The sequence below is a fragment of the Glandiceps talaboti genome, chromosome 21 (genome assembly GCF_964340395.1).
Source record: "Glandiceps talaboti chromosome 21, keGlaTala1.1, whole genome shotgun sequence".
Classification (NCBI taxonomy): Eukaryota; Metazoa; Hemichordata; class Enteropneusta; family Spengelidae; genus Glandiceps; species Glandiceps talaboti.
This window is the reverse complement of record NC_135569.1, coordinates 10,361,503-10,375,667: the sequence shown is the minus strand read 5'-3', so window position 1 is coordinate 10,375,667 and position 14,165 is coordinate 10,361,503. Positions and strand designations below refer to the sequence as shown.

The 14,165-nt window shown below is 36.5% G+C and overlaps 1 protein-coding gene across 1 annotated transcript in view; it reads left to right on the top strand.

The window, feature by feature from the left end:
- LOC144451189 (intermembrane lipid transfer protein VPS13D-like) overlaps positions 1–8,942 on the top strand; it is an 86,498-nt gene extending 77,556 nt beyond the window's left edge. The window contains exons 63-70 of the mRNA XM_078141988.1: positions 51–187; positions 687–933; positions 2,111–2,278; positions 3,129–3,335; positions 4,358–4,608; positions 5,451–5,620; positions 5,855–5,976; positions 7,150–8,942. Coding sequence (XP_077998114.1) covers positions 51–187; positions 687–933; positions 2,111–2,278; positions 3,129–3,335; positions 4,358–4,608; positions 5,451–5,620; positions 5,855–5,976; positions 7,150–7,248 — 1,401 coding nt within the window. The 3' untranslated portion in view covers positions 7,249–8,942. The remainder of the gene's footprint in view (positions 1–50; positions 188–686; positions 934–2,110; positions 2,279–3,128; positions 3,336–4,357; positions 4,609–5,450; positions 5,621–5,854; positions 5,977–7,149) is intronic.
- Positions 8,943–14,165: the final 5,223 nt, after the last annotated feature.

The following is a 14,165-nucleotide window of genomic DNA, read 5'->3' as shown; positions in this document are numbered from 1 at the left end:
ATGTGAATATTCTAGGGTAGTTCATAATGATGGTATGTTTATCTTTACAGAGGTTTATGCTGCAAGTGAAACGAATGACCCTGATAATTGAGGAGTTATTACTTTTCAAACTTTTGGCATTTGCTGGGTATGGACAAAGTGATGCAGAAATGGAGCAGCTAGATGAAAATGACTATGATCAACAGAGGTATGAGATTTGATGACAATTTTAATACTGCAGTGCACTTCAGAAATTTATGTCTTGAAATGGCTATGAACACTACCTGAAAAGTCCAATTTACCCACCTTTACCCAACAGTTACTCTACCTGTGACCCACCTAACGACCATCTCTGTCCAGGGGTAGTACGAGACACAGTACAACTTTTGACTATCTACAGCCCCCAGGGAAGAGAGAGATCACCGGGGGTAAATTAAGTCAAAGGTGGAACTTCATCTCATACTCACCACATTTACACATCCTCTGTGCAAGATTTACCCCAGGTGGAAAGACATGGTCATATATAGACAATAAAGATAGCAGTGTTTTGTTGAGTACTCTGTGAATCTGGTTCTCTTTCCTTGCCCGTCATGCCAGACACCAGCCAATCCACTACCCAAACCAGGACTAGAACCTGATCATGCATAAAAGAGAAAGCTTATTACTGACATGGCTTACATACATTTCATACCTTTTATGACTTGCAGGAGTCTTGCTGCAGAAAAACAACCCAAGAGATACTACTTTGAAAGTCTAAAACTTCATGCCACTCAAATCAAACTCAGTATGCTGCGTGGGAAACTACCCCCTCAACTGCAGACATTGAAAACTAAACTAGGTATACCTCTGGTTGGTTTTGAAGATGCCCATGTTGACCTTGATCCCTTTGTTAAGATTCATCCGTTTGAAAGAAGAAGTATTCTCATCAGTGCAATACTTACACATTACGCAGAGGTAAGACTAAAATTCAATCTTTGTGAACCCATCCGTCTATTTTGTATGAATATTTTGAATTGAATTTGAATTGAAATTTATTTCCCACAAAAGAGATAAACATACAAATAAGTATAAATATAACAAGTAAACGTTAACATCTAAAAAAGACAACAATTTACAGTTGTGGATGAGAGACTAGAAAATAGTTTTGAGAAAACTAATCGAGTCTAGCCACTCAATTTCAAGAATGTCAATATTGCATATTATTCCCATTGCTATCTTTGAAGAACTGAACATTCTACAGTCATACCATGCTCAAGCCAAGTTGAACAAAAATATGGAATATGTACTCTGGTCGTTCTACGTCATGACAATGCATGTCTACATCACTGGTTCTGCTGTGTTTGAAATATGAGTCAAAACATTCAAAATTACCATTACTTTCCCCGATTTTCTTTGATATTATTGGTGCTGGTATAATTATATTATTCTCCAATCTTTTTCTTCATTCAGCCGGAAAATACTTGTGACCCTAAGGGTTGTCTGCACTACTCCTCTAACAGCTTGTAGTCACAAAGGCCCCATAGGTCACTCGTATTTATCAAAGAAAAATGGGGGAAAGTAATGGCAATTTTTGACTCGTATTTCAAACACAGCAGAACCAGTGACATACACATGCGTTGTCGTTTCAGTAGGCCTGGTTACAGTGCTACATGGAGCATAGGAAAGATGCTTTTTTAAATTAATATATTTGCAAAGTTCCACACCAAAATGTTCTTTAAATATATTCATAATGTGTATATTATGATAAAGTTGGAGACGACAGATAGACAGTTTTCAAACTCTATAGAAACTAACAGGCCCATTGCATGTAAAGTCCAAAGAAACAGGCCTGAATTTATCCACACACAACAAAAACACACAAAATTTTCAGCAAGATTTTTTCCCAGTTATATATGTATTTACATGTTTTTAGCTGTATTGTTATGATATTGTATTGTTTAACATCTATTTTTGCATAGTTACATCTTTGTTGTTTGTGTTTCTCTGAGCATGTGTGTGAAATACAGGACATATATATAAGACAATAATTACAAATCATAGAAAATTAAAACTGTAGTGCACTTGTCCAAAGAGTTCACAAGTTGTTGGATCCAAATAAAAATTGACATCTATGTATTTATTGTATATTTAGGAATTAAAGAGTCAGGCAGCTAAGATCCTTGGATCTGTAGATTTCCTTGGTAATCCAGTGGGATTACTTAGTGATGTTGCTGGCGGTGTCTCAGACCTTGTCAAACATGGAAATATTGTTGGATTAGTTGAAAATGTAACTCATGGTGTCTCCAACTCAGCTGCAAAGGTATGTTAGTAGAGTATTTATTCATTCATTCATTCATTCATTCATTCATTCATTCATTCATTCATTCATGTTAAAACAAGAGTGGTAAATTATTTGCAGTGATTGATGTTGTATATCTACAAGATTGACAGTCACAGTGTTTGAGGGATATGGTAATTGGCCTTTCCAAAATTTGCCATGGTGGCGCTCTACTTCCTGTCTGTGTGTACCTTGGGGGTATACATGGTATAGGTTACTTGGTTAATCATAGTACACTGCTACTTTCCTCGATGTTTGAACAATACGAAAAACATCCCTGATTTACACTTCAACAGAATACCAAGCGACAAAGCTCTTAAGAAACGGTACTAAGAAGTGATGATTCCCCCAATTTGAGTGAGGGCGCTGTATTATCAACAAATCATTTTGTGAACTGGTGGTCCCCGGACCAGTGCCTTAAAAAATCCAGTGGTCCTGCTGAAAGAATTAGTGGTCCCAGGTCCCGCTAATGTGAAACATTAAATCTTACCTATGAATCTGTATATTCACACAACTTTTTAACATAGTTATTAACAGTAAGGTATTGGTCCAATGGACCAGACAAGGTAAAATTTGTGTGGTCTGCCCAAAAAAATTGCTAGTCCCAGACCCAGGACCAGTGGATTTGTTCACCCCTGTGCTTGAAAAACCTTGAAATCATCAAACTAGACATCCCCCATATGCACACCTGTAGATTTGCAGCACGCAACCCCTGCGCTTTACTTTATTGTTGCATTTATTCAGAAAGGAGGGATGCCGGGATTTTGTATCTGAGGCATTTGTTTCCAAGTTTATTGAAAGGGTTTTTTTTTTTTTTGGTTCTAACCTACAGGTTACTGGTTCCCTATCAGATGGTATAGGCACCATAACCATGGATAGTAAGCATCAGGAAATCCGAGAAGTAATCCGATCATCGCATGGTGGTAGGAGTCGTGATCACATGGTAGCTGGTCTTAAAGGCCTTGGCTTTGGTATCGTTGGTGGTTTAACCAGTGTATTTACACAGACTTATGAAGGAGCTTCACAGGATGGTGTTGAGGTAGGAATATGTGTTAATGCCAGAGTGTATAAAATGTGTCTACCACATTGAACAACAACATTTTTAGTTCATGTTTATCTTGGTCACACAGAGCTAGACCTTAAAGGGGCACAAGCTGAGTTTGTATGTTTTGGGATGTACTTTATTTTAAAAATTTATTTCATTTTAGTTTATACATAATTTTATTTCTGTAAGCCTGGAGATTTGATCCTCTTTACATTTGCTTACAAGCTGGAATTTCCACAGATTTGTCAATTATTTTCACAATTCTTTCAGTGGGTGTAGGTTATTCAGAATGTTACGTAATGGCAGCACAGGAGATTCGTCAGAATGTTTGCAAAGCTATACTGCATAGAACTGTGGTTACTTCACCATCCAATGATATTAGTGCCAATCTAACAGTTATGCATATTTGTACAATCTGCTCCTTTATTGGAATTAGCAAGTACATGTTTCAAAGCCTCAGTCTAGTTCAAGCCTTGTGTGGAGAACACAGTTACAATGTAGTCTTGCCTCTGTCAGTGTCAGCCAAGTCAAACCCACCAACCTTCCCCATCACCACCTTAGCATACAAGTATAAATCATACATTTATTGGTACATACGGTATTAGAACATTTTCCCTATCTTTCCACAGTATAGTACAAGTGTGGTGATTTTGGTGTGTTTCCTAGTCGAAACTTTTTTTTATGAATTTTTAGAATTTTTCATGAATCTCCAAGTAAAAGTAAAATTCAAACATAATTAGGACTGAATCTGATCACAAAGATTTGAATGATTTTAATATGACATTTCAAAATCTAATAATAACTTTTTAGTTTGATATTATTTGACATTATAAATTAGTAAAAAAATTATTTGGTATTTTATTGACATTTCTGAATGAAGTCACTTTTTTGTTTGGTATAATTTGATATTATGAATTTAGTAAAATTTGTATTTTGAATTTTATTGATATTTCTGAAATTTTTTAGTTTGAGGACATGATAAATTAGTAAAAAAATAATTGTTTTTAATTTTGCAGGGTCTGATTAAAGGTCTTGGTAAAGGCGTCATTGGAACACTAACTAAACCTGCTGCAGGAGTCTTAGACTTTGCAGCAGGGGCGGCAGCTGCTGTTAGAGATTCTAGCAAGTCGGGGAATGGGCAGCCACTTAGAGTACGTCACCCACGTTGTTGTATTGGTCCAGATGGCACACTTATACGCTACTCTCGACAAAATGCTGAAGGACAGGACAGACTACTACAACTCAATGACGGAGACCCCATGGAAAGGTATAGTGTTATTTGGAACCTGTATGCACTTAATCTGATCGAAGGGTTAATCCCAAAACATCAGCTTTTTATCAACTGTTTTGGACCAATGACATTTTCTTTTGTATCAAGGCGTAATAAAAAGAATTGTGTGGTTCCGATTACACTCAATTTTAGAATAGGTGGGGTAGGTAGATTTTTTATTTTATTTTATAATATTTTTTTATGTGTTCAGGTAGTTATGTTTACCGTTGTTTTCCATATGGTCTCTGTTATTGGCTTCTTCTCATCAGATGTACAGACATTACAGATTGGAAGAACAGTTTTATATAATTATTGTCTTTTTAAGTTTATGTCAGTTTCTGCATCCACTATAATTTCTGGCAAGACTTCACAATTTTCACGATTGTCTTATTTTTTTCTCAAATATGTAAAAAAAAAAAAACTTGAAAAAAAAGTTTAGGGTCGGCAGTGAAAAACAATGTGGGGTCGGGTAACCGGAACCACACAAAATTTTTGTTTAGGCCTTAGTAGAACACTTCCTCGTGTAAAAGAATGTGAGGACTCAAGCTCTGACTGAAGGGTAATCACAAATGTCAACTTTTTATCAACTTCTCCTCTGGACCAAGGACATGTTATTTCATATTCCAGTAAACCACTTTGTAAATGTCAAGTACAAGGATATTTCACAACATAGGTAGGTATTGTCGCCATCCTGCTTCACTACCAAGTATCAACGCATCATTTTCACATTAAAATTTCAATGTACTTTTGTTCATTTTATCACACCCCTTTCACCAGTGCCCATGCCTTGTAAATCATATAATTCAATATTCATGGATGTTTTGCTTGAATTTGTTTAGGTTTCTAGCCTTTGAAGAGCTTCGGAGTGGGCTGTCATCATCAAGCAGTGGTAAACTATCTGTACTTGTGAGCACAGAGGGAGTTTATTTCCTTGGTGGTGACAGATCAACATCACTAGTTCTACAAACACAGTATTCAGAGTTTTATGGTGCTCAGTATATGGAGAAAGGTAAGAAAAGATATTGCACTTGTGCTGCAACCAAATAACAAGTTGATATTGAACTTGAGCTGCAGCCAAATAACAAGTTGAACTTGAAGCATTACCAAACAGCTAGTTAATATTCGAGATTACAAGTTATTGTACTTAACAAAGCATTTTTAAAAAAAGTTCTAATTCCAGCTAGTACAGCTTCAAGATGAAAGTTGAGAGATTGAATTATTCTACTTTTACTCTTGATTTCAGATGATAAATACTACATTGAACTAACAGTGAAAGGGGATACTGAGATGGGTGTACGATTACCACCACACCATCAAGTCAAAAGACCACAAGTAGCATGTGATTCCAGTGACATAGCTAAAAAAGTAAGTAGAATAATAGTAATAGGATCTGTATTTGTTTAAATAAATTCAATGGTCACCACAGAGCAGTTCAATAGTGTTGTTTCTACAGGTGGAAATTGGACTACCCTGAGAAAACCTGGGCTGTTCAGTTGGGTCAAACTGAACATCTATGGTTAAACCACTTGCATCTTACCACTGTGGTCGGGTTTGAACCCATTCAGGGTTTGATTAAATTTACCACGCTATAAGTAAGAAGAGTGTCATTCAGTCTGACTCTACTGAACAACACAGGTTTTCCCTGGTTACTCCAATTTCCTCCTGCATTAACACTAAATCCATGAGGGATGGCCCTCACTGGACTTCTTGGGAGACAAATATATACTTAAAGAGCTACCCAGTATAAAGCTTATTATTATAACACCCTTCTTATAATACAAACAGACCTGGCTAATTCTTAATTAGACCTGACTGGCACCGTGCAGGTTCAAACCCAGACTGCAGTGGTAAGGGGAACTACTTAGTCAGTGAGTAATGCCAATAGTCACCCTTACCTGCAGTCAACAGTCCAATTACGAATTACTACTTACAAGGGGACTTTTCTAAAGTGAATTTTATCTGTATTGATATTTTTCATATTAAATGATAGAATAAAGACAATATTGTGACTATAGTTTCGATACTATTGCTCAATTTGATATTTGTATTGGTAACCTGCACCCAGGTTGTCTTTGGATTAATTATGCAAATGATACCTAACATTTGCAGTTACTGTACTATTTATCTTCACCCAGGTGATCTTTGAAATAATTATGCAAGAAGTATTCAACATTTGCAATTTATTGGTCATCATCTCCAAGATGATCAGTGGATTAATAATGCAAAAAATATTTAACCTTAGCAATTTCATTGGTTATCTTGGCCCATGTGATCAGTGGATTAATTATGCCAAAAGTATTTAACCTTTGCAATTCCATTGGTTATCTTTACTCAAGTGACCCAGTGGATTAATTATGCAAAAGTTTTTAACCTTTGCAATGCGATTGGTTATCTTCACTCAGGTGACCCAGTGGATTAATTATGCAAAAAGTATTTAACCTTTGCAATGCCATTGGCTATCTTCACTCAGGTGACCCAGTGGATAAATTATGCAAAAAGTATTTAACCCTTGCAATGTGATTGGTTATCTTCACTCAGGTGACCCAGTGGATAAATTATGCAAAGAACCAGTATGATGAATTACAGCAGGTCTTGGCAGACACTGGAGCTGATTTGTATACCAAACTTCAACTTTGAAAAAATGACAAGATGACACAATTGATTCACAGAAGACACAGTGCCAAGTCCTCGTTGATTTGTATACCAAACTTTTAACTTATATTAGTAAGAGTTAGAAAGGTGACACAGGTGTTTTTGCTTTGAACATTAGGAGATAATGCTATGAAAGTCACGGCTTATTTCTACACCAAACTACTAGAAAATGAACTATCAACCAGGTGACATTGTGGGATTTGCTATGTAAGTTAAGAATGAACATGATGACTCACAGCAAATGCCAACTTATTTACCCTGCCTAAACTATTACTAGTAAGTAGATGACACTGTGGGATTTGCTATGTGAATTTAAGAGTGAATTCAATGAGTTACAACAGGTCCCAGCTTAAACTATTAACAAGGTGACACTAGCAATTTGCTATGTAAATTTAAGAGTGAGTACATGACTCGGAGCAGGTCCCAGCTTATTTATACCCAGACTACACTATTAACTAGGTTACACTATGGGATTTGCTGTATAAATTTAGAGTGAATGCAATGAGTTACAACAGGTCCCAACTTATTTATACCCAGACTAAACTACCAGGTGACACTGTGGGATTTGCTATATAAATTTAGAGTGAATGCAATGAGTTACAACAGGTCCCAACTTATTTATACCCAGACTAAACTACCAGGTGACACTGTGGGATTTGCTATATAAATTTAGAGTGAATGCAATGAGTTACAACAGGTCCCAGCTCATTTATACCCAGACTAAACTTCCAGGTGACACTGTGAGATTTGCTGTATAAATTTAGAGTGAATGCAATGAGTTACAACAGGTCCCAGCTCATTTATACCCAGACTAAACTACCAGGTGACACTGTGGGATTTGCTATATAAATTTAGAGTGAATGCAATGAGTTACAACAGGTCCTAGATTATTTGTACACCAGGGGTTTGCTATGTAAATTTAAGAGTGAATGTGATGACTTACAGTAGGTCAGAGTTTATTCGTCTGAGTTCATAGTACAAATAAATATCAGTCCAACTACAGTGATATGGTACGACAGACTTTTCAACACAGATGGACTTGAGTATGGCATAACTTGAGTTTGACTAAAACGACAAGTCCAAGTCTGGTTAAAACCTCTGCCTTATTTGAATCCCAGATTTTCAACAGACAGACTTTTTCATTTGTCTACCAAGCTAAACTCTGAACTTGGTATCAATTCACAGGGGATCTACTACGAAAATTAAGAACTAGTATGATGAAAACTGTGCACTGTTGCACATAGTTGAACTGATTTGTATGATTGAAATCAAGATTAGATCTGATGTGTGTTTGAATTCTAAAAAAGATGAGGACGACTTGATTATGAAATATTTAATTTGATTGGAGAATAACTAACCTACACTTACACAATGAAATCCAAAAATATATGGAATGATACATGTCCCATGATGCACTATCCAACATGGTGGGTTATGCAAATTTCCTACCATGATCTCTACAAACAATAGACTTGGTGAAAATAGTCAGATTTTTACATAACTTAAAACTGTGAGTGACTTGAGTCTGGTCTGTATGATGGTTTAGGGGAATTTTTCTTTAGTATGCCAAGATGTATTATGTAGTTACAAAATTAAAATTCATGTGTACAGAGTTGTAATTTGTCAAAAACAATTTATTCATGTGTATTGTATACATGAGTCCCAGATTAATGTACAGAGGAGGGTTATTTGAATAAACTTATCTGATTGAATATATGTGACTTTGATTGTTACTTACTACAGCTCATTTCATGTTAGTGTTCACTGGCTGTATATCATACAGCCATGCAGAAGTCAATAGGAAACTGCACACGCTACACTTAGCAACATGAATGAATACAATTTCTTGGTGCATTTTGTGTCAATGAAATGAAGTAATGTGCCACCATGCAGACATTAGAATATTAAAACAGTGGTGCCTGTGTGTCTTAATCTAGTTGCAGCTTTCATTTCAGTCAAATTATGGCATGAAATTGCAATCATGCTAGAATGTGCAGTTTCTTGGTTTCTGTGTGCTTGTATCAAACAGAACCTAAAACAGTGACTTGAAACAGGCTGTAACATGACTACATAGTAGCCATGTTGTTATAAACCCAGTGTTTGTAATATTTCAAACAAACCATTAAATAGTAATAATAATAACAATAATGATGTATTTTGAGAACCAGCTCATACACAAAAAATTGCACTAAAGCACAAAAAAAGACTAATTTACAGTACATAGTTAAAAACAATCCAACATTAGTTGAATTGAAGTTAGTTTAAAACTGGTGAAAACTATTTAAAACTGGTTGAAACTAGTTTGAAACCAGCTAAAATTGGTTTTAACTGGTTTGAAACCAGTTAAAACCAGGTAAAACTAGTTTCAAACCCTTGACATATGTGTGATTTTCATGACGATGAAGCATACCTATGCATGCCATATGTCATTATCCTGCAACTTTTTGACCAATCAGAAAGGTTCATTGACAGTGGTTAGATCATTCATTGATCAAGAACTACTTGAAGCAGCAAAAGAATGAAAATTGCAGTTAACTTTCACCTTTCAACCGACATCACTCAAGTTATCCATAGTAAGAATTTGAGTTTTTTGCAAATTGCTCCCATCTCCAAGTGCAACTCATGAAAGAAGTAAGTTCCCAAGTTGACCAGTAATAATGAGGGTCTCAGGTGAGTAGTGTTATGGTTACCATAGAAACATAGAAGTACACCATGTTTTCTGATCGTAATGTCACGTGATCACTACCAATACTATTTCCACTGGAGTAACCAGTGTTGCACAAGTCTCGATCACAGCAGTAGCCACAAAATATAGAATCTGTTAAAGTAAAACACAACATCAAGTGTAAGATACTGCTTCTGCTATGAATTTAGTACCTGGAATGATTTACATTCTTCCTGTGTAACAGTTTGAAAAGGGAGATAAATTTGAACAACACCCCACCACCGCCACCATTTTGAAAAATGGCTGTAAGATAGATAATTTTAGCAAACGAATTCAGTACTAGAAATAACCGTCATAATCATATGCAAAATATCCATGGCAACCACCACTGATAATACCCAGTAGTTTAGTATATTTTTTCTATATATATTAAGACACAAGACTAACCATCGTCTATATTGTCTACACATCCACTGTAACCATGGGAACAATAATCCACTCCTGCACATCCACGAAGGAAAGAAATCATTTCATTGTTCTCGTTTTTTTCCAGAAGAACCTGAAAATTGAACTGAATACTAGTATTGCATTGCTTTGTATTGCATGTCATTCTTCAAAACACACATATATACAGTGAGCCTATGTACCAGGATGAGGACTCCACTATGTTATTCTGTCATCAAGTAACAACACTACTTACTATGGCAATTGAGATATCGGTTTACTAAGATAGACAAAAACTAAAACTATTGTTGTGACATGTTTATATACTACTCTGGCAACCGAGGTATTGGTTTACTAAGATAGACACAAATTGGAACTGTTGTTGCGACATGTTGATATAAGCTATGAACTGACCTTTGTTTAATTGTACTTACAATAGAGTGGCGTTTTCTAACAAGGTTACCAGAACCGAACAATTTTTTTTTAGCCTAACTTGCCCAGACAAGGGAGCTAACACAGTAAAGTAATAATATCATATGCAGCCAACTTACAAGGCATTGGTCATCACTTTTATTGCAAGTTTTCACATTTTTTTCATATGTGAAATTATTTCTGCATGTGGTTGAATTGGTAGTATCGGCAGAAATCTCGCAGTCATAGCAGTCCAGGCATAACATTGAATGCAGTGACATTCCCAATAAAACTGCAAAAGGAAAAGGGATTAAAAATACCATAATATCTGTTCAGATATCATTTAATATGTTCAGTTTACAGGATAAGCCTGGGATAGGATCGGGGTAGGGGATGGGGGTGGGGGTGGGGAAGAGAGAGATAATGAACAAAATGAATAACTAAATCGCCGAACGAGGATGATCATACTGACGCGCGCGATTTCACTTCATTTAAATATTTGGCAGCAGACGACATTATTGCCAGAGAGAACAGCGCAAATATTGAGATGTTGTGTTTCGCTGTGGCCGGCCTATACCACCAACATGTATGTATGAACAAGCCATGTACGGTTCATTTGCCACGTTTAGGTCTTTGGGTCATACGTTTAAGAACTTAAATTCAAAATATCTAGTACGAATATGTTTACGTTACAGACTTATGTGTACAATGTTAAAGTACGGTACGCAACACACGACGTCCATGCAAGACCGCCAAAGCAGAGTTGGATGATGGAGAATGCTAGCCACCTGTTATTCCCACAGTAGTAAAATGAGGTACATGTGTTCATTATGTAAATAATTTTTACCCTCAGTTGTCTCCGAGTCTATAGTCCTGCTTGCAAACGGCGGCGTAAGTCTGGACTCGATCCTGACATTGCCTCTTACATTAATTGTTAGCGTCGGGTGTCAGCGATTTACTCGATATGTGCAGGCAGGACTAGTTGTCTCTTTGTAACGTCTTTAATAGGCATAAGGTTGGGAACACTTTTTTGCCGTTTGTCTTTCCAGCATGCACACTGTTGCCAATCGTGCTCAATGTCAGTGGAATTAAAAACCATACTACGTAGAGACTATAAAGCAACCTCAGTCACAGCTCCGTACACTGACTCTATCGTGTTTTCTAGCACAGGACTACAAGTTAGAAATGTATTATATTTCAACAATAATTTCATAAAATGATGATGACATTTTATAGATTGAATATTGCTTTTAAAAAATATATCATCAGGCCAAATTAAAAAATAGTGTGTTTGCGATAATCCGACCGACCCTAGTTTTCAACCGCTGACCCTAAACAGTTGTTACATGCAAAAAATTATGACAATTTACTTCTATTTCAATAGACACTGTAGATTTTCTTGCCAAAGTACCTTTGGTTACTTTTATTAAAATCACATTCCAGAGAGAAACGATGTCATTTCAGCCTATAACAGCACAGTCTGCATATTGTGTTTGCCTACTTCTGAATCACATAAAATTGTCTTCATTTACTTCTTTTACACGTCATCAACTGTTATGGAAATATTGTGACGAACGAGTATCTTGTCTTTGGGTCGAAGTAACGGAATAAAATGTACAATAAAATAAAATTCCGACCTACCTACCCTATTTTCTGAAGTCATGTCTAATATCGGAAAGAAACATTTTTTAAACATTTTGTTTTCGTCTTTGTTATCCACAGCGGCGCAACCTCTACTCGGTTCATTCTAAAAAGGGTACGACGGCCTGAGGTAAGCTCTTATTTTTGTTAATCGTAATCGCTTCCTTCTATTTTCATAAACCGTAAAAACTTTCAAACAAGGGCCGTAAAGTAGTAATAATATATGTCATACTTCGACCATTGATTTTTTTCTACCAATCATTTTCAAGGTAAACTCGCCATTGTCTGCATGCATACTCAGACCACTATATAGTGGTATTTAGGTAGGTGCACGTTATAAAGAATTGTACCGACAACGTTATCGGACGCGTACGATGGCTGCAATATGGTAATCGGACGCGTACGATGGCTGCAATATGGTATATTCCAACTGACGGACTCGCCCTTAAAATATCCGAATCTCTAGTATTACGATAAAACTTTAGATTCTAATGAACCGCCATCGAGACTGACAAATGTCGCAGGTCGCAGTTTTCAAGTCGCAGGTGGCAGTTGCAAGTCGCAAGTCGCAGGCCACAGTTTTCAAGTCGCAGATCGCAGTTGCAAGTCGCTGGTCGCAGTTTTCAAGTCGCTGCAGCTGGTCGCTGTCCTCACCGGTCTTCCATATAGAATATAGCCCCAATGTTATAAGTAATATTACAGTAACTGCAGTAAGCTTATACCATAGACCCGGAAAGGGTCTATGTTTATTAATTGAATACTTGAAAAGCGCGACATGGATCCGGACGGCTCCACGTACGTGTGAACGAAACTCGTTTGTTAACGAAGCTTGATAAAGCTAAATATAGAACTAGTAAGCTTATATAGTTTCTGCAAAATATAGACACTTTCTCATAGCTATGGGTGAGAAAACATATATTTCAAATTCTAATATGACCTATGTGATACTATTTCTAGCCATAGTTAAAATGTGAGAATTTGCGTTCTTGCTGGTATTGTCAAATCCTGTCAGAGCTCAGGATTCCCCAGGGTCAGCTCAGCTAGCTGTGAGATTTGCTTTGTCACAGGAGAGATCTGAGAATTGCATATCTCGCAAGACTGCTGTGAGAAATTCAGAATTCCCACAGCAGTAAGGAGGCTTTGTCAGGCTCCAGCATAAAACCATATTGTATTATTCCGCATACACATGTACACATACGCATTGCTATGCCTCGATACAAGTTCAATAGGTACGGTCAAAAGAAATGAGTGCAAGATAAAGAAATACATAGTGTATAGTAAAGATGCTGAAGAGAATTTGAATGAACGCACTGTACACACTTCTTCTTCTTCTTCCTATTAAAGTCAGTGGCACAAACTGAATTTATACTTTTTACGCAAGTGAAAATACTTAAATAAAACTAAATTCCAGTGTAATAATGTTAATGGCATGTCTTCTGTAACATTTCGATTGACTTCTGGCATTGTTAGAGCAGCAGCCTGTTTAGTACGACATTTTTTTTGATACGTCACATATGATAAATGACGTAACAGGATCGTTTATGAGTTATATCTTACGTTTAATACCAGGTTTGAGTTCAGTCAATTGCGAGTGGTGGTTTAAATAGAATGTTGCGTTTACCATTTAAATATGAAACAAAAACTATGCCCAGATACGTATAAAACTTAAACTATGCCTCTTAAGAGTGACAACATGGACGAGAACGGCTAAAACATCTTCATTGCATCAGTATAGTCGGTG